The sequence below is a fragment of the Camelus ferus genome, chromosome 16, assembly GCF_009834535.1.
Source record: "Camelus ferus isolate YT-003-E chromosome 16, BCGSAC_Cfer_1.0, whole genome shotgun sequence".
Classification (NCBI taxonomy): domain Eukaryota; kingdom Metazoa; phylum Chordata; class Mammalia; order Artiodactyla; family Camelidae; genus Camelus; species Camelus ferus.
Genome location: NC_045711.1, coordinates 12513843 through 12534133, shown reverse-complemented (window position 1 = coordinate 12534133; position 20291 = coordinate 12513843). Strand labels below are relative to the sequence as shown.

General features: G+C 46.8%; 2 protein-coding genes, 1 non-coding gene and 1 pseudogene across 4 annotated transcripts; 3 read left to right on the top strand and 1 right to left on the bottom strand.

Annotated features, from left to right (window-relative positions):
• The first annotated feature begins 1357 nt into the window (after positions 1-1357).
• TMEM107 (transmembrane protein 107) lies at positions 1358-3926 on the top strand. The gene is made up of 5 exons (XM_006176925.3): positions 1358-1602; positions 1761-1828; positions 1931-2031; positions 2772-2868; positions 3093-3926. Exons 1-5 carry the CDS (start codon positions 1516-1518, stop codon positions 3160-3162), a joined length of 423 nt encoding a protein of 140 aa, XP_006176987.1. The 5' UTR covers positions 1358-1515; the 3' UTR covers positions 3163-3926.
• Positions 3771-3906, top strand: LOC116656868. Its single transcript, XR_004311874.1, has one exon. It is a non-coding gene; the product is annotated as a U8 small nucleolar RNA (small nucleolar RNA).
• Positions 3927-9815: 5889 nt separating the features above from the next.
• LOC116669199 lies at positions 9816-10016 on the bottom strand (annotated as a pseudogene).
• A 5202-nt stretch (positions 10017-15218) lies between these two features.
• Positions 15219-19084, top strand: VAMP2 (vesicle associated membrane protein 2). 2 transcript variants are annotated; one of them, XM_032498748.1, is made up of 5 exons: positions 15219-15373; positions 15883-16003; positions 16474-16632; positions 16728-16779; positions 17392-19084. In XM_032498748.1, coding segments are annotated over exons 1-5 (351 nt in total). In that variant the 5' UTR covers positions 15219-15371; the 3' UTR covers positions 17409-19084. The 2 variants fall into 2 exon arrangements, with proteins under 2 accessions (XP_032354639.1, XP_032354638.1); XM_032498747.1 differs by having other exon boundaries at positions 17247-19084.
• The last annotated feature ends 1207 nt before the right edge of the window (positions 19085-20291 follow it).

The following is a 20291-nucleotide window of genomic DNA, read 5'->3' as shown; positions in this document are numbered from 1 at the left end:
TCCAGTCTTTCCTGTATGACCTGTAACTCATGGTAAACAATGAATTGATTAGAGCACATTCTTTGTTTTTAAACCTGGTCACCGGCAGTACTTCCTATGGCCACAGGGTGGCCCCAAAACTTGCTTTTGAGAGATGCCTCTGTAGAGCAGGCTTCTGTGAACCAAGGTCACGGAAAGTGACAGGACAGACCTAAATGCCTGCTGTTTCCTAATTCACAGTGTGAACGTTGACTACCAGTTTTTACTATCTATAGGTCCCCTAGGCAGGAAGACTATTATGAGCACAATGCCCCAAACTTCCAGCTATTGGAGCCCAAAATCAAAGCCAGCTTTGATCCCTCCCTTTTCCTCACCCACCCACAGTCCCGTGTTCAGATTTCCTTATTTTCTAACGATCTCTAGATTCTTTCCACTTCACTCCATCTCCTTGACTCCACCTTGTCCAATCTCATTCTTTCCTTCCTGGATAAATCTATGGCTTCTTCACAAACCTACTGCTTAAAATCTTCTTAAAAATCCATTCTCCATGTTGTAACCCAAGTCATCTTTTGGAATACAAATTTGAGCCTGTCCTCCTCCCCTCCCCACCTTGGCGGCAAGGCCTGTCTACTCATCCCACTTCACCCTAATGTCTTCTTCCTCTTCCACTACTAGGCTTCAGACACACTAGCTCCTTTTCTGTTCAACAAACACAAGGCGCTTGTTCCCACCTAAGGAACTTTGCCCTTGTTGTGCCTCTGCCTGGAATGCTCTTTCCCCACATCTTCACACAGCTGACTCCTTCTCTTCACTTTATTTGTTCCAGGGACCTTGGAGAATCTTGCAAAACAAACAAACAAACAAACAAACAAATCCTGGGCTTTCATCACTTTCACTCTAGGAGAGTCAGACTTGATAAACTATCCGGGGGAGCTTGGCTCTGAAGGCTTGGGCTCTCTATTCCTAGGAGAAAGGGCATGTAAATTACAGGCCGAGAGAAAAGCATAAAAAGCTCTTTAGTCCTTGAATCTTGTCTATGTGCTAAGAATGTTTCCATGCTTGCAATTTCCATGTCGATTTGCAAGGGAAGCCCACCACTCATTGTACTTTAGATGTCAGCAGTATCACTCATTTTAAGGGTCATCTCATGGGAAAGAAGCAGTGAGGTCTACTGTACTTGACTAGGCGGTGCGGGGCGCCCCACCGCACACTCTCTGGTGCCGACAGCTCTGCTGCGCTTGAGGAGGCGGCTGGCAGAAAGCGATCGGCACCTGGACAGGACCCGGTACCTGCCCTCCGCAGGAGGCCCGCCGCGGCTCGAGAATTTACTGCTCTCGCGAGATTTTCAGAGATTCCCGTCGTAGCTCCCGCTTACGCGGTTACCAAGGCAACTGGGTGGCGCCTGCACTAGCGGGAAGGAGGCGTACATCGAATTTTCTCTGCTAAACTGAGAGATTTGAGGAGTGGCCTTCCCTGAGCTTCCAGCCCCGGAGACCACGGCCTCTGCTCCAGGCTGTACCCCTGCCCCTGGGGGCCATGGGCCGGATTTCGGGGCTCGTGCCCTCTCGTTTCTTGACGCTCCTGGCGCATCTGGTGGTCGTCATCACGTTATTCTGGTCCCGGGTAAGGCCTATGGCCCCTCTCATCTCGTCCCCATTCCCACCTTGGGGTGGTCCCAGCCCCACCCAACCCTTTCCCCCGGGCCCTTACCCGGTCGCTTCCTCCCATCCTTTGCCACCCGACCTCTTTGAACTTTTCTTCCTCTCTGCCCTACTCCCCAGGACAGCAACATCCAGGCCTGCCTGCCTCTCACGTTCACTCCCGAGGAGTATGAAAAGCAGGACATTCAGTGAGCACTCGGGGTGTGGTGGTCAGAATTAAGCAGCAGTGGGAGTGAAGGGATCTTAGAAAAAGATCAGAAGGCCTGAGCCATCCCCCTTCCTTTTTGCAGGTTGGTAGCAGCACTCTCTGTCACTTTGGGCCTCTTTGCAGTGGAGCTGGCCGGTTTCTTCTCGGGAGTGTCCATGTTCAACAGCACCCAGAGCCTCATCTGTATCCTTTCTACTTGCGCACCTTTCCTGCACGGCCCATTTCCATCACAGCTCCCTCCAGCCATCTAACTAGGCCTTTCTGGTACAGTGGTTTTTGCCCTAGTAGGCAAACAGAATTCCTCCAGTTGAGAGATCTTAGGCAATGTGGAAGATTTAATACAATCTTTGGTCATTTGTTAAGCTCCTGCTATGCACCAGGCAATGGTGATCTCAAAATGGGAGTAAAACACAGTTTTCTACCTTGAGGAAGAGGCAGACACATAGACATCTATAATTCAATGTTCATAGGATGTGTAAAAATATGAAGCACTATGGGAACTCAAAAGAAACGAAGGTGGATCAGGGAAGGCTCTCAATATCTGAATTTTGGATGAGGAGGACCAGGGTGCTGGAGAGTGATTCTGCAGAGTGTATAATGTCACTGTGAGCATTTCTCTGTGCCTGGAGTAGATGGGGGGCCTACTACCTCACCTGAAGGGTCCAGGCTAGATATGCAGTGGGGATAGCTTGGGGTCCGAGCTGTGCAGGCTCAACCCTGTCCTCTACTCACATGGTTGTCCTAAAATTCAGAAGTCAGGGCTGCTGGCTCTGGCCTTTGCAATGTGATAAAGGGAGCAAGAGGTGCTCTGCTCTCCAGGAGGTGAACCTGAATGCAGATGCCAGCCCACCCTAGCTTTTTGTGGGCCATCACTAACAACCTGTTGATCCAAAGGCTTTCCTTGACCCTGGTGCGTTCCCAAGCCATTGGGGCTCACTGTAGTGCATCTGTGTCCCTATCCTTTTTCATATTTGAGCGTTGGGAGTGCACCACATACTGGTACATTTTTGTCTTCTGCAGGTATGGTATCTCCCAATGTTTGGGGATAGGGAAGGAAGATTTACTCTTAATCTGAAGATTTCCCCTACCCAGCCCTTACTCCATTTATGAGATATCTGATCCACTCAACATCTTGTAGTCTTTTGAAGTGTTCCCCTCCTACACTTTTGGGGTGGGATCTCTAGTTTGGGAATTTGATTATTTTTATTGGAAGGGGCCCTAAACCGACCACCTACCTTCCGCAGTGCCCTCCCAGCTGTCACTGAAATAGCATTATTCATCAACGTCTTTGGGCTGAAAAAGAAACCTTTCTGATACTTTCATGGCCAGAAGTAGGAATAAAGGCTGGAGGAGCGAAGAACGACTCACCGTTTCTGGAAGAAGGAAACCACGGGCTTCAGCTCTCCCCCTAAATCTCCATTTGGTGGAGAATGTCATTGTTGGTGTTTGGGTAATTATCTCTCGAGTCTGAAATTATCTGCGTTTTGTTTGTAGTTCTTTTTAATGAAATATATTTTAGGATAAGATCAAGATTTAAAAAAATTTCAGGGGAGAATTGGGGTGACCAAAGTACTAGAGAAGCGGAAATCAGTTTTTCAGCCTTACAGACTGTAAGATAATAGGTATCGCTTTTATTTTAGTTATTACGGTAGCGGTCTGGCGGAAGAGCGTGGGCGGAGACATGTAAATAATTTGGTGCGTGTATGTTAGGGCACCCAGTTCGTGAGTGGAGCATTCTGGGAGGAGTTCACTTATCCTTTTTTGGCAGTCAAGTGGAAAAACAGACTTTAACAATCTGCAAATTAGTGTAACAACAGAAATGGAAGAACCTAAGTACCTTGTAGTTTGCTGCGTTATTACTCACCCTTACTAATAGTGGGGTCTTTTCCCCAGAGTATTGACTGCCGCAGATAAGCATGTTATCGTCAGGTAGGATAATCCTTACCTGTTCCTCCGTTTGGAGGGCAGAATAGAATATGATGATTGGAGCTCGCATGATTCGTGATTAACGGCTCTGCGTGATCAGGACTTGCAACACCCTGATTGCTCCCTTCTGATTCTAACTGGCGATCATTATTCTTATTTACGTTTTTGACAGACAGTGTTTTGTTATGACAGTTGTTCCGTGGTACGTAGGAGAGGTGGGCTTTGTGTGAGCATTTAGGAAAAATTGTTACTATTTTGTATATAGTAGCTAGCGATGCTTATGTTCTACTTTGTTACAGGAAGAATGTTTTCAGGATTGTTTTCTAGAGAAGGTTCTGTGAATAATTTTCACCCCCCTGGCTATTCTAACTAAGCAAAAGGCTTCCAAGGAGGTGCTTTCTGATTGTGCTCCTCAGGTCATTCCTCCACGCAGATAACGTTCTGTCTCTTCCGACAGCCTTTCGTTTTGAGTATTCATTCAGTGAGTGCTTACTGAGCATATACTATATGCAAAGCACTGTAGTAGGTACTTAGTGAATATGACCCATAACTCTGCCCCCACCATCACAGATATCATGGTTCATGGAGACAGACACGAAGCAATTTATGGTACTCCCAGAGTAATTTAATAGCAAATTGTGATACATGCTACAAAGAAGACTTACAGATGCTGTGGAGTAAGGATTCATTTGCTAAATGTGGCAGGAGTATTGCTCCTACAAGATCAGTTTGAGTGAGGTCCTGGAGTGTGGCTTCAGCAGAGAGGTAGGGGAGCAGATTGTTCCCGAGGCAAGAAAGGTGGACAATACGGGCTATGGTTACAGGCTTGATAAGGAAAGTCACATTCCACTGCAATCTGGCTTTCACCACACCCAGTGATGTGCTCTATTAACTTGTGAAAACTGATTGTTTTTCAAAAACATTGTGGACTGGTTGTTAAATACAATTATCAAAAATTAAACCATGTAATCTTGCAATTAAATACATTTTTAAACAGAGAGAATAAATACTCAAAACTCTTTACGTCCTGGTTATTTTCTAAATTTACTATTATATGTTTTTATGTCGTCTACATTTATTGTATCTGTATGGTGGAAATACTATAAAATTATGTACTACTGTGTATCTCTTCCCAATTTACTTAGTGACATCAAGTCAATAGTTTGAAATTGGCCTGAGTGGGAGTATCTACACCACAAAAATTGGCAAATTCTACATATCAGGTTTTGTTGATTGTCTCCACTTAAGAAAGTGATGGAGAAAATGTTAATAATGCAGGTTAAACTTTTAAGTGTCATGTCTGTGACTGTTACATTGTGAATAGCACAAAAAATTGAGGGAATACTCTCCCAAAATTTGAAAACTTACCAGATTCAGCAAAGAAGTCACCCAAGTAATTGAAAAATCTGTGAAGTTTCAACGTATCTTCAGTGTTTTATTTTTGTGTTACTTGAAAATGTAAATAAAAATATCAACCAACCTTCATATTGGAACTTAGGCTACAACTCCATTTATGAAATCATGGATATAAGAGTAGAATTTACAATAAAGAATACTGTTTATTTTATTTGTAAATTCTGTGTTACACATCCTTTTATCGGTAAAATATGTACAAACTTATTTTTTTAATTAAGCTTTTTTGGGGGTATTAGGTTTATTTATTTATTTTAAATTTATTTATTTATCTTTTTAGTGGAGGTACTGGGGATTGAACCGAGGACCTCTGCATGCTAAGCACATGCTCTACCACTGAGCTATACCCTCCCTTCCCCTTATAATAAATTTACGTATGTACATAAATGCATACTTTGTTGGGGGAAAGTTGGTTGTTAAATATTTACCAGAACTTTCCTGCTCCTACAGTCCCAAGAAACTGCTCATCACCGATGACTTTCTTGTTCCTAAATCTAGAAGTTACTTCTCAGACTTGAGCTTGACCTCTTCTCAGCATATAATATGGTGACCATATTTGAAATATGTTCTCCCTTGTCTTCCCCTGGCTTACCTCCCGCTGTTCTGGCTTCTCCGTCTTAAATTTCGTCTAATGAGTTTTGATTGAGAACCCACAGCCTGCCAGTCACTGAGGATGTATTACCAGGTTGTTGTGGGACGCAAGGCTGGCCGGTGTTGCACAGGCGGTAAAAGAATTTACCAAAGGATTAAAGAACAAAGAAAGTTTAATAGAGATGCTGTTACAGGCAACAGTGGGCCACACAGACCAGAAGTGCCTGTGTGAGTGCCAGGGTGAACGTGTAGGGTCTTTTATTGGGCGGAAGGGGCTGTGAACACAATGGGTAGGGGGCTGTGTGATTAATTCGTGCACAGGTGCCTGACTGAGATACCTGACTAGTTGTAAGATCTGTCAGGGCTACTCTGAATAATAGGATTAACTACTCTAGGGTATTGTGAGGTGGGCTCTTTCTTGGGGCAGTTTAGTTTTGTTAGGGTAAATACTCCTGAAGAGAAGATACTTTTTTAATGGAGGGGTAGGTAATTTTAGGGGTGTGTGTGTATGTGTGTGTGTGTGTGTGTGTGTGTGTGTGTGTGTGTGTGTGTGTGTGTGTGTGTGTGTGTGTTTAAACATAGGTACTGGGAATTGAACCCAGGACCTTGCGCATGCTAGGCATGCACTCTGTCACTGAACCCTCCCCCAAGAGAAGATGTTTTTATCTTACAGAAATGCAGGTTTGTGAAGGGTCCTACAGTGGGGAGTGGGGATTAATTTGTCAGTACACTCCAGGCACAAGGAGAGCCCAGGAGTGGGGGCTTTTTAATGAACTTCACAGAGCGCCAGTCTGCTCCACAGTTGTCTCCTTGGCTTGTCCCTTAAACATTGATGGTCACTATTCCTTGGGTGACTTCCCCCACCTCCCATCTTCAAACACCACCGAGATGCTGTTAGTTTCCATGTCTGGACTCTCTTATATGAGCCCCAGCCCAGGGCAAAGACCACAGCAAGCTGTGGAAGCAGTCCTTGGTTTAAGGTGCAGCCTCTCCTTCTTGGCTGTGTGATTGGCAACAGGTCACTTAACCTCTCTGTGCCTCACGTCCTTCATCCACACTCCAGAAGTCTCTACTACAAGCACTTCAACTATCTATCTCTTAGTAAACACTAGAGGCTTTGCCAACTAGCATCAAAAATAGGTTTTCATTTTATTGTGAAATTAGTAGCTTGTTAATCAGCATAAGCCAGTCAGGAAAAGACAAATACTGCTTGATGCTACTTATATGAGTTCAGTTTTGGAAGATGAAAAGAATTCTGGAGACTGGTTGCACAACAAGATGAATGTACTTAGCACTACTGAATTGTACACTTTAATTAAAAACGGTTAAGATGGTAAATTTTATGTTATGTATTTTTTATAATTTAAAAAATAGATAATTTTAAAATAAAAAATCAGTGGGGAAAAGGGATTAGTCAGTAAAAGTTATTAGAACAACTGAGTAACCATTTGGGGAAAAATATGGATCAATACCTTATGCCAGTATTACTGATAAATCAAAGATTACAGTATTAAAAAAAAAACCCATAAAAGTACTTAAAGAAATCTTGCCATTTCTAACTTTCTTATTTGGAATTATTTTATTTTATTTTATTTATATATGTATGTTTTATTGAAGTATAGTCAGTTTACAATGTTGTATTAATTTCTGGTGTACAGCATAATGCCTCAGTCATACACGAACATACATATATTTGTTTTCACATTCTTTTTCACCGTAAGTTACTACAAGATGTTGAATATAGTCCCCTGTACTATACAGTATGAACTTGTTTATCTATTTTATATAAATTAGTATCTGCAAATCTCAGACTCCCAGTTTATCCCTTCCCACCCCATTCCCCTCCCTGGTTTGTTTTCTATGTCTATAAGTCTGTTTCTGTTTTGTAAATTAGTTTGTCTTTTTCTTAGATGCCACATATAAGTTATACCATATGGTATTTTTCTTTCTCTTTCTGGCTTACTTTACTTAGAATGACGGTCTCTAGGCCCATCCATCTTGCTGCAAATGGCATTATTTTATTCTTTTTTATGGCTGAGTAGTATTTCATTGTATAAATATACCACACCTTCTTTATCCAGTCATCTGTCAATGGACATTTAGATTGTTTCCATGTCTCGACTATTGTAAATAATACTGTTATGAACATTGGGGTGTATGTATCTTTTTGAATTGAGATTCCCTCTGGGTATATGCCCAGGAGTGGGATTGCTGTATCATATGGTAAGTCTATTTTAAGTCTTTTGAGGAATCTCCATACTTTGGAATAATTTTAGATCACAGAAAATTTGCAAAAATAATGCATATTTCCTGTCTACCCTTCACCCCGCTTCTCCAAATGTTTTACACAGCCTTGGTATAATTATGGAAACCAGGAAGTTAGTGTTGATACAATACTGTTAACTAGTCTACAGGTCAATCTTATTTGAATTTTTCCAGTTTTCGCATTAATACCCTTTTTCTGATTCAGGACCTAATCCAGGATTTCACCTTGCATTTAGTTGTCACATCTCCTTAGCTTTTCCAATCTGAGACCATCCCTCGGTCTTTTTTTTCTTTTTTCCCTTTCATTATCTTGACGCATTTGTGGAGTACTGATAAGTTATTTTGCAGAATGTCCCTCAATTTGGTTTTGTCTAATGATTTCTCATGATTAGACTGAGGTTGTGCAATTTTATAAGAATATCACAGAAGTAAATAGTTTGGAGTGGGGAAGACATAAGTATGAAAACAAAACGTAGAAGTCACAAAAGACTGGTATTTAAATATACATTTACAATGTTAAAAGTATGCATGGTTAAAAAAATAAGCAAAGGTTAGAAAAATAAGCAAAAGTTAAAAGATAAATGATAATCTAGGGAAAATATTTATCACTCATATTGCAGAGAAAGAGCTAATTTTGATACATAAAAATGTCCTACAAATCTGTAAGAAAAATCAATAATCCAATAAAAATGTATGAAAAATTATAGACATTTGCCAAAAAAGGAAATATAACGGACTCTCAAATATATGAAGAGATGCCTAGTTCACTCACCATAAGAGAAATGCAAATCATATTTAACTTACATTTGTAATGACCACTTGCTTGTGGGTGGGAGTAAAAATTGGTAACACATCCACCTGAGAGCAACTTGGCAATATTCCATCAAAATCAAAATCAATCAAAATCACAAAGACCCATCCCCTTTTCATCTAGGACTTTCACGTCTAGGAATTAGCCCTACATATTTGCACACAGGTGGACGGGGAATGTGTAGATTATTCTTTGCAGCTTTGCTTGTATTTGCAAAAGACTGGAAACAACTTAAATATCTCTCAACAGAGGGTTGGTTAAATTACATTACAGAGTAATACCAAGCAGCCAGGACAAAAGCAAACTTTATACACGGGTGTGGAACAGTCTCCAAGATACTTAATGACAAAAGCAAATTGCAGAAGAGTCCATATAGTTTTCTTCTATTTCTGTAAAAAAAAAAAATGTAGAAAGCTGTGTATGTGCACAGAACATCTCTGGAAGGAGACGAACCGTATTGGGAGGACTGGTGGTTGACGGGCAAAAGTTGGGTGGCTGGGAAATCAGGTGGGAGAGAATCTTTATCTATATGCTCTTTTGAAATTTTGCCACATTCATTAAAAACAAACAAACAAAACCCCCTATATTTTAAAAGAAAGTGAGCCTGCAGCTGCTTTTCATCCCTGTTTGGTAATGAAGCAAAGTCAAAGGCAAGCAGAGCTGGAATCAGAAACAGGTAACTGATGACATCATGTGAGTGCCTGGACCCTGCTGTTTCCAGCTACATTCCAGTCATGTGAGCCTCACAGTCTCCTTTCTGGCTGAAGTCTGAGCTGTGTCGGCAAGCGTCTTGACCTCCAGGTCCATCAAAGATCATGATGGGTGCTTTTTTTCCCCTCTAGCTTTCTTGGGGTATTATTGGCAAACACACTGTGTTTTTTGTTGTTTTTAAATAATGAGTATGTTTTTATTTCTCTGATAATTTAAAAAATGTGAACATCCTGTAATTCAGTCACAGCCTTTACTTCCAAGTGACTTCTTCATTGGGCCTCAGTTCCCTTTTAAATAAGAGACTTGTTCTGGAAGGCAGTTAGCTTTTCATCATTCTTTCTTCTAGCTAACATCCAAAGACAAATCCCACAGGGACAAGTATATATACCCAGTGGTCACACACAATTTGAAATAAGCTCATCATGAATGCTGTGGCCTCAGAGCCAACAATGACCCCACGACCAGGGGCAGTGGCAACCACCCCATGTTTTAATGATCTCTTTTCCTGTGTATGATCATAGCTCCTGGTGCCAGCATGGTGCCTGGTATTGGAGAGTGAAAGAGGCCTCATTTAACAAGTAAGGAAAATGAGGCCCAAGGAGAAAGCCATTTGCCTGAGGACATTGTGCAGACAGGGACAGCTGGGACCAGAACCCAAGACCTCTGGTTGTCAGGCCAGATCAGCTGACTCAATTCAGAAAGCATTTAATAGCGGGGCTTGTTTACCCCAGTGAATTTCTAATGAATGGAAGGCTGCAGAGTGAGGGCATGGGGCCAAGAGTCTCCCAGGCTCCCGGTCCCAGGAGACCCATCTGCCTACATTTGTCCTGCTCACACTGGGCCCCAGTGAGGTTCCCCTACCACCCATGCCCACACTTCTCTGCTTCCCAGGGGCCTGAGGCCTGGGCCTGCCCTGCTGCAGTGACAGGGGCTGGCTCCCTGGCCACACTGGTAGCAAGTGATCAGGGCTTCACCAGCCCAAACCCTTCCTCCCCAAACAGGTGCCTAGGAGTCCACCAGTAGCAATCCATTTGCCTGCTATGCTGGGTTCTCCTTTAAAACACTTCTTGCTGAGACAGTGGTTCACCATCATTCATTATTCATTTGCCTGCCTGGTTTCTGCACTGTGCTTGGTACTTGAGCAGGGAGAATGACATGGATTGAATGTTATCACTTTATGTATGTATACTATGTTTTATACAAAAAAAATTTTTTAATGAGACATCATTCTATATATGAAAAAGAAAAAAAGACTAACCAGTTAAAAAGAGAAAAACCCATCAGGGTATTTCTTTGAGCCTAGGTTTCCCCAATGTAAAATCAAGATGGTACCTACCTCATAGGATTGTCACGGGAGGTATTTATAACAACGTTATAACAGCAACAACATTGGAAACAGCTAAAAGCTAGTCCTTGAGGAACTAGTTAAATAAACTGGTGAGATTTCTGGTTAAACATGGAGCATTTGTCTTCTCTGCTGTGCAAAACTTAACTGAATAACAGAAGAGGAGTCACAGAAGCATATATCTACAAGGACGTAAAGACCAGGAGAGAAAACAGCCGTGGAGAAAAAGATTTCAACAAGGCTTTGGAGGCTGGACGATGGCCTAAGGGTGGTGACAGACCGAGCAGGATACCATGCCCGAAGATCCTAGAGGTCCCCAGACCCCAGGTCAGAGCCTGGCTGAACACAGGGTGGCCGAGAGCCTGTGTTCAAAGTGTTGAGACCCCCGGGGCTCCCTCCCCTCTCACACCTGAGTCACATACACCACCCCTCCGCACGCCCATTTTTGGGAGGCTTTGGACTTGGGGACCCAAGGTGCAGCAGAGGTGAGGCTTAAAGCTAGAAAAAGAAACCCCCACTCTGCTCTAGATACCCCCCCCCAGCACACACACACGCAGGGCAGGGATATGGAATAGAGGATATTTTTTTCAAAAAACTGAAGGGCCTTGGAGAAAGCCTGCAACCTGTCAACATTTGGGAGTCTGCAGGAAAAGGCTTCCACTGTCCTACAGCAAAGCCAACAGTCAATGAATGCTCTCTCTCTCTCTCTCTCACACACACACACACACACACACACACACACAGCTTTCACTTAATCTCTTGGTGGCTCCCTATTAACCTATTAAATATTAATAGAGAGTCAACAACCAGCATTCAAAGAAAGCCTCCAAAATGAAAGAGAGGCTCCTCCCATATATTAAAAAAGAAAGAAAGGCCATCATAGAAATCTGGAAGAAACAGATATTAAGCACAAGGAGGAAAAACAATCTTTAATTGGAAAGTTTAAAAAAATGGCAAGGGAAACTCAATGCATATAGTCTGTTAGCATTTGTAGTTTTAAAGAGAAAAAAAAGTTTCCATGTCTATATCGGTCTCTGCACCAGTCCAGTCGTTCAGGAAGATTTGCAAGACTGGAGACAGCAGCTGTGTGGAGCAGGGCTCCTGGGTGACTCAGAACAAGAGTTTGCTGTACATTCTCTTCTACCTTTTGAATTTTGGTGGTTCCCTAATACCTAGTTTAAAATGTAATACTGAATTTTAAAAATATATATAATTATTATCCTCAGGGAGATGAGAGAAGATACTGCATTTTGGAAATTAAAAAAAAAATCAACATCCATCTTTATTTAAGGATAAAGAATAGTAGAAAAAAATAGGTAAATATATATAACAAAAAATGTTTTTTTCCCAAAAAGGAGAATACAAGAAAACTTTCAGAAAGTAAAACAAAAAGATAAATGAATTGGAGAGTGTCCAAGGGAACCTCAGATTTATGTTGAAAGTTTTAATGTTTTTTGAGGAGAATACAGTCATATTATTTGTGTAATTAAGACACTGAGCTCAGGTAAAGCACCTTGTATACAGTAGGTACCTGGTAGTCTCTCTTCCCTCCAGGAGCCCAGGGCTTGGCAGGCAGCCCCTGGAGCCTTCCAGATTAGAAGGCAAAGCCAGACATCACAGGGTTTGAATAGCTGATGCGATGATGGTGGAGCTAGCCCCATGGTCCCCATTCCAGGCAGCATTCCCAGAGGCATGCTTCTGCTCCTAATTAGAAGGCCTCTTCTTTACATGCTGTGTTGAAGGACACACAAGCTCTCTGAAATTAATTACTAGTTTGGTCAGGTGTGACTCATGTGGATGGAGCAAGTTCATGTGTCAGTGTGGCAATGACCCAGCCCCTTTCCACAGCAACTTCTAAGTCAGTTGTTAAAAGAAGAAAAAACAGTAAGAGAAAACCTTTGGGTTTTCTCCACGTCCTTACATCAGAATCACTGGAGGTGCTTGTTAGAAGTGAACTTGAGTCCCCTCCCACATCTTTTGAATGAACCTTGGGGGTGGGGCCCAGAGATTCAGCTGTCAACCCCAGAAGCTGGTAAATATAGAAGCCAGGATCTCAGTTATGCAAATATATTACTTTTCTTTAGTTCAGTTTATCTCTATTTTCTACGATTACCTGCTTGCAGAAAACATTCTCTTAGTCATTTCCAGGTGAACTCTGTTTCCCCACCCACCCCTTCTCCTGCCTCCACTATTGATCCAAATTTGAGGAGTTCCTTAGCACCATAGCATAGGTGGGGCGGCTGGGGAGGACTGCTCCGTGAGAGTCCTCTATTGGTGATAAATCCTCCTGGGTTTCCCACCTCCATGGATCATATGTGCTCTCATTTCTTTTCTGCTCCTGCTGCCTCCAGAATCTGAGAGCAGTAGCAATGTGCCAGCTTTCCAAGCCACACTCCATGGCCTTGCCTCCCCTAATTTATTCTGGGTTCTGTCCCTTCCACATCCCCCCAGACTTGGCCATGGAGGAATGAGGATCACTCCTAAATCCCTGCCTAACATCTTGTCTGGTCCTCCAATAGCTTCTTCCCTGGTAGTGTATAGGGTGGTGGGGCGGGGTGGGGGTGGGGAGCTCTGCCCATTTGTACCTCTTTCCAGCCTTACCTGTCTTAGACCCAGACACTGGGACTTTTGAACTTGAAAGCTTGGAATCTGGCATCTTTGTTCTCTGGCTAAAAAGCACAGTCGTCTCAGGGCCAAAAAGCAAGAGCTAGCCCCCCTACAGCGTCATCTGAGACCATCAGGGAAGTTGTTCTTTTCTTCCTTTTCACAGAGGCTGAGCCACCCAGACATTCTGTGTCAATGCAAAAGGACCAGGGAAGTGGCTGCTCCTAGTTGGGGGAGGGAGCTTAGTGATCCTATCTTACATCTGCTGAGTCCCCACATCCAACACACACTCCCTGTTCACTCACCTCCCCCAGACAGCTGGGAAACAACACCTCTGGTGACAGAGCCATTCCCTGGCTTCTGCTGGGAGGGGGTGGGGTGCTGCATGGGGGAGGCTGTCACACCCGGAGGCCCTGGGAAGCCTGGGTGGGGGAAGGAAGAAGCCAGCTCCTGTTTGTCTAGGAGACCAAAGCCAACAGCCTCCTCTGCCCCTCTTCCAGGGATGCGGTGAGCACTCCTGCCCCAGAGCCACCAGGCCTTTCCTAAGATGCCTCCTTCTTCACTCTTGAGGCTTGTCTTGACCCACCCCACTGGACAGGTAGCTCACTTGTTCCTATCGTCTTCCTGTGAGGCCAGTCCTACTGGGAATTAGTGGGGTGGATGTGTCTGCTGCTGTGTCTGTTTAGAGGACCAGTCAGGGATGGAAGGGGCCGTGGATAATCTCCTACCATGTCACAGATCAAGCCACTTAACAAATACACATGTAGTACCTAAACATGTAATATATGTTGGGTCCAGAAACAGGACAGGAGCTGTCCAAGGTCACACCTATGAGGCCAATCCGCCCAATGTGCCTGGGTACTGCAGATGCCGCCCTTGCCTACCACCTGTCCTTCCCCCCAAAGAAAAACCGAAACAAAATAAGCAAAACTGCTGTCCATTTGCCCAGGCCCTGTGCCTCGGGTCAGAGGCTGAGTCCTCCTCCTGCTGTGAGCTTACCCAACTCCAGGGCAGAGCTAGGTAGGTTTTGACCTGTCTGGAGCCATGTGAATCAGCCCCACAGGGCAGTCCCCTGCGCTTCTCCTGGGGTCCTAAGCTCGCCCCACCTCAGTCAGACCTAGCCTGTCAAGGACCCCCTGGTCTGAACCCCAGCTGTGAGGAGGTGCAGTTTCCACACCGCCGTTACTTGACTGGGGGGAGGGGGCGGCTTCTACTCCTTTTCTTCCTAACCTCAGCAGCCAGGGGCCTCAGACCTCCCTTGAGACATCCACCTGAGGGGCGAGGGGTTGAGGACAAACTACCACCAACCCATGTCAGCAGCAGGGTCCCGGCTATCCGCATAGCCCCGGGACCTGTACTTGTCCTTCTGATTTCCCACCCCCTGCCCATTCCCAATGCTGAAGGCGGGTCAACTGGGGCCTGGGGCAGGCTGAAACCTGGGGCTAGGTGGGTGCGGACCAGTTGATGGATTTTACTGAGGACATGTTTGGGGCTGAGGGATACCCTTAGGGGCAGAAGAGAAGGCGCGGGGGCGACGGAGAGGGCTGTGGTCAGACCCGGTTGGCGGGCGGTGGGTGTGGGGCAGCAGTGATCGTGAGGTTTGGGGCTCGCGGGCGGCGCGGCGCGGAACCCGCCGCTCGGTGGGCCGCTATCCCCGCCCTGCGCGCCCCGCCCCCGCGGCTCGGCTGCCGACTAGTCCGCCGCGGCGCCCCGCCCCCGCCCGCAGTGCCCGGATGTGGGTGACGTGCGGCCGCCATCTTCCCGTCCCGGGCATCCAGCGCCAGTCGGAGTCAGCGCGAGCCGCCGCTGCTGCCGCCATCACTGCCGCTGCCAAGTCCTCCGCCCGCAACCCCCGCCATGTGAGTCCGTCGCCCGCGCCGACTTGCCCGCTCTGGCCGCCGCCCTTGGGCCGGGGCAAGGCCCAGGGTTCGCCTTGCGCTCTGCGCCCCGCCGCGTGCGCCCCGCGGCCAGGCCGGCGCCCGTGACTGCGCGCGGGCGGCGGGAGAGCCGCGCGTCCAGGGCTGGCCGCGCGGGCGCTGGCCTCGGGAGGGAATGGACCTGGCTTCCACCCGCCCCGCCCCTGTCATCGCTGCTGTCGGTCATTTCGGGTCCAACGTGGACCTTGTCTGTGAGGTCGCCCTCATTTGACGGGCGGGGAAACTGAGTCCCGGAGTGGGAGGGGGCCTCACTCAAGGTCACGCAGCAACTCGCCTGCGGGCCGGGACGGAGGTCAGGGCTCCCATCAGGTGGCCTTCCTCGCGGGAAGGAGAAAGGGAGGGAGGGATGGATGGACAGGAGGATGGGCGGAGCCCTGGCTGCGGGGCCGAGGGTTCCAGGCCCTGAGTCTTAATCAGACCCTGCCCCTCAGGTCGGCTACCGCTGCCACCGCCCCCCCTGCCGCCCCGGCTGGGGAGGGAGGCCCCCCTGCGCCACCTCCAAACCTTACCAGTAACAGGAGACTGCAGCAGACCCAGGCCCAGGTGGATGAGGTGAGTGTAGGGGATGTGAAAGGCAGTGAGAAGGACCCTGAGGGTTGGTAGCCGGTGTCGGGGCCCATCTGGGGTTGAGGGTGACAGCAGTTTACGCTAATGAGTTTGGGGACAAAATCATATCATTCCCTGTCCCTTCAGCCTGCACTTGGAAAGGCCCTGGGGTGTTAGTCAGCCTTGCAAGCTTGGGGTGTTTCAGCCTGGGTGGGTGTGCTCTGGTGACGGGCAGGCTGCTTGAGGCTTGGTAAATAGAAGGTGCTGCTACGCTATCTGAGATGTTTGGCTACCAGCATGCCCCTGATGTGTGCTCCTTGCATGTCCCTACGCGTACTAGGTATGTTCTGTGTTTGTCCTTGGCGTGTTAGCCAGGCCACATCAGGGTGCATATTCCATATGTGGGGTCATGGTCGAGGAGTGTCCTTTAAGGTGGGCCTTGGCACACTCCCCTGCCTTGTGGGCTCCTCCCCCAGGTGGTGGACATCATGAGGGTGAACGTGGACAAGGTCCTGGAGCGGGACCAGAAGCTGTCGGAGCTGGACGACCGTGCGGATGCACTGCAGGCAGGGGCCTCCCAGTTTGAAACAAGTGCAGCCAAGCTCAAGCGTAAATACTGGTGGAAAAACCTCAAGGTAAGGGTGGAGACGGGCAGGAGGGCAGTAGGAGGACTGGTTGGTGAATGGGTATACCATGGTTTGTCTCACTGACCCTCTCCTCTCACCCCCAGATGATGATCATCTTGGGAGTGATTTGCGCCATCATCCTCATCATCATCATCGGTGAGTAGGGTGGGAGTGGTTAGAGCCCTTTTTTGGAGAGGTTTGCCCTTTGGATCTGGGTCTTAAAAAGGTCTTAATCTTGTTTTTGCTATTCAGCAGAAAGCGAATATGTCTGCCAGTGGCAGTTCTGAGTCACCTAGATCCCAAAACCTTGATGTTGTTTAGCTTGCAATTTGCCTGGTTCTGGGCAATTTCTGTTAAGATTTTTGGAAATAGGAAAGCTACTGGATCCCCACTGCTCCCTTGAGGACTCTTAGGGCCTAAAGCCCAGTCTGGGAATCCTGGAATGGGGAGTGGGAAAGCAGGACAGACCCAGGGGCTTGAAGAAATGGTTAGGAAGCCAACACCCTATTGTTTGAGAGCTGTCATCTCAAAGGCCCAGAGGATTATGGGTCTGTGGCCCCAAGGCCATACTGTGGAGTTGAAGAGATCTTGGAACCGACCTGTCCAGCTTCCTTGCTTTACAGATGGAGGACCTGAAGCCAAGAGGGGAAGGGACATCAGCCACCTGGGAGGTGGGGAAGGTGGGAGCAGGGCCGGGCCTGACACACTGCTTTCTCTCTTTCTCTTTCTCCCCTCTCCCTCTTCTTCCTTCTGTTTTCCTTTCTACAGTTTACTTCAGCTCTTAAACCCCTGAGGAGCCTGCCCTGCCCAGAGAAGGGCCTCTCCCCCTACCCCCAGCCGCTCCTTCACCTCTCAGCCATATCTTCCAGCCCCCTTCCCCTGGATCCGTGTGTGTGTGTCGTGTGTGTGCCCCCTTGTAAATAGCCAGCTGTTATTTATACATATATAATATTATATATATTTGGTCTGTTTGTAGTTTTATTACTAGAAGATTTTTCCGGTTGTCCTTAACACCCCTTCCTAAAGATCCCGTCACCTCATTTCTCTTTTCCTTCTTCCCATTCCCTCTCTTCCTGTCCAGCCCCAAATCCGTTCATTTGCATCTGCTATGCAATAGTCCCTCTTCCTCTCCTCCTTCCCTTGGATTTAGCTGATCATTCCTCCCACCCTTGCCTTCCCCATACCTCTACCCCCTACAAAAAAGACAAAAAACTGTCCAGGGCTCCCTAGGTGCATCTTCTTTGCATCATTGGGAGGCTCTGAGACTGGTTCCTCTTGGTCCTAAGAATCCCAAGGTCTTCTGGGAGCTTCCAGCATGTTAATTAGCATTTATTTGCATACTGACATCCCTTTTGGTTTCCCTTTTTTTTTTTCTCTCATCACTCTTCTGTTCTTTCTTTCAGTCTGTTTCTTTTTTACTGAGTTAGTCCCCGTTGGTCCTTGTATCACACTTTCATTTGCATGACATTACTTGCAGATGGTGGGGAGCCTGGGGTTTTGGGGAGCCAGGCTATTCTGGCCCCCCAAATTTGCCCCCTCCTAGCCCCTCTAGTCCAGTTTGCTTCCCCTACTCCCATTTTCCAAACCTCTTGTCCTTCCTTTCCCTCCCCCCAGCTGGTGTGTAAGTGTCTTGGAGTTCAGTGTGTTATGATGGACCAATAATTCTGCCACTTGGAGCCTCTCCCCACATTCCTGCTCCCCAGTTTTCACGTGGGGCACACAGTTGACATTCCCATGGGGTCTCCCTCCCTCCCATCTGCCTGATCTGCTGCCTCCTCCTCCTCCCACCAGGAGAGTCGAGGGGTTGGCCACAATCTGATCTCTTTTGGGAGAGGTGGCTACCAGTGTGTGAGGGGTCATCACTGCCTTGGGGAGGAGTTGGGCAGGGCAGAGAAATCCCCCTAATTCTTGCCTGGAATCTCTGGCCCCACCCCTGCTGGAGGTTAGACTGAAAACCCTCCTCCCTAATTTGGGGGGTATTGCCCCATCACTGCCCAGCTCCTCTGACTGCCCCCTCTGAATTCAGGGCGGGGGTACTAGACACTGCCAATGTGTGTATGGGACTTGCTGGAAGATGTGGATTCTTGCCCCTCTCCAGGGCGGTCAAACCCAGAGAGAGCTGTCTCCTCCTTAGGTGAAGTGATAAAGGAAGGGTCTCATTTTTTGAAAATGGCACAATTTTAGGGGTCTGAGGGTGCAGTCCCTTAACTTGCCACTGGAGGGGACCCCTTGAACTCTTTCTCCCCCCCCCCCCCAAGGTTTCTGTGTGGAGGGGGAACGGGGAGATCTAAGCTGTGGTATGAAAGGGTAGGGAGAGATGCTGGGGGTGGGGGTGCTGTGTTCTAGACCCCCCCATATTATCCCAGTGTCCCCTGCCCCCCCTTCCCTCACCCCATGCCCCCAATTCTGTGGCGCATCCAGATTGTGAAAATGTACAATAAATGTGTAATGAGTAACCAGGTGGCGTCTCTTCTAAGATCTTTCCTTAACCAGTGGGAAGGGTATTGGATCTGCAGGTTAAACAGGAAGGTTGAGAAGATACATCTGGAATGGACTAAGCTTTGCCAAGAGGCTTGACCTTGGGCAGGGCAAAGTGTGATACCCAAAGTGGCCACGATGGGGCACCAGTAGTAGATAATAGGAAGTGTTCATGATCCTAGAGTCTCAGCCTGGTGCACCCCGAGGTCTGGGCTTCACAGCTCTCCCCCCTTTCCCTGCGGGCATGCTCCTCCTGTTTATCGGACGCGTTTCTACCCCTTGATTTAACTCGCAGGTGCTCTGCAGTTGCTCCCGTGGTCATTACTCCTAGGCGAAGTAGGACAGCTGTAAAACATTTCTCCCCCTTTGTGTCTAGCATAGTACCAGCATCCAAAAGGGATTAATAAATACTGAACAAAATGGCTCAGAGAGACCCAGCTGAGTGTGATGTGGAGCTGGCTTATAGATGGCCTGCCACCCCCTGCACTGTGTTGTCCAACTGTTGATTCTAGATCCCACATTGAACTCCCTTAATCTTCAGCTCCATGATGCCCCACTGCCCCTTACTTGGCACCCTAGCATCCCTGCTCGCAGGCGCTTCAACAGTTAGGTGGTGTGTTAACTGAGCTCGAGAGGGCCCACTTTTCTCGGCTGCAGCATGAGGATTCAGCACATCAGAAACTTAGTGTTTCCCAAACTTGTCAGCACTGAAGAATTACCATGAATTCTATTTAAAATGGATTTTCAGGCCCCTTCCCTGGAGATTGACTCAGCAATTGTAACAGACCCAGTTGATTTTTTTTTTAACCTTGGTGATTTAATAAGGTGTCTAATTTAGAAAAATTTTTTTGTACAATTTACAGTTTGGTCCTACTGATAATGTTTTTTATAATTAGGTACACAGTCATAATGCCCACCATCTGTTGAGGCCTTACAATTTTTCCAAACTGCTTAGGGCCTTTTCGAGCTTCATCTACTGAATCTTTTAGAGGTTTAGAGTTCCCGTAGGTCCTAGGACCCAACTTTATAGTATCAGGGACCTGGGTTCAAATCTTGACCCCATTACAAACTAGTGTGATAATCCGGATAGATTATGTAACCTGTCTGGATCGCGGTCTCATTTGTGAGGCGGTGGGAAGGAAGTGGGTGAGCCGCGGCCTCCGGGATTGTGAAAAGCGCATAGCCTGGCC

Bases quoted from the DNA above. Each gene is read 5' to 3' on its own strand.
- VAMP2 (XM_032498747.1), top strand. The intron at 16,004-16,473 runs GTGAGTGTAGGG...CTCCTCCCCCAG, and splicing joins CCCAGGCCCAGGTGGATGAG to GTGGTGGACATCATGAGGGT. The intron at 16,633-16,727 runs GTAAGGGTGGAG...TCTCACCCCCAG, and splicing joins ACTGGTGGAAAAACCTCAAG to ATGATGATCATCTTGGGAGT.
- TMEM107 (XM_006176925.3), top strand. From the start codon at position 1,516: ATGGGCCGGATTTCGGGGCTCGTGCCCTCTCGTTTCTTGACGCTCCTG. The intron at 1,603-1,760 runs GTAAGGCCTATG...CCTACTCCCCAG, and splicing joins TCACGTTATTCTGGTCCCGG to GACAGCAACATCCAGGCCTG. The intron at 2,869-3,092 runs GTATGGTATCTC...TACCTTCCGCAG, and splicing joins TACATTTTTGTCTTCTGCAG to TGCCCTCCCAGCTGTCACTG.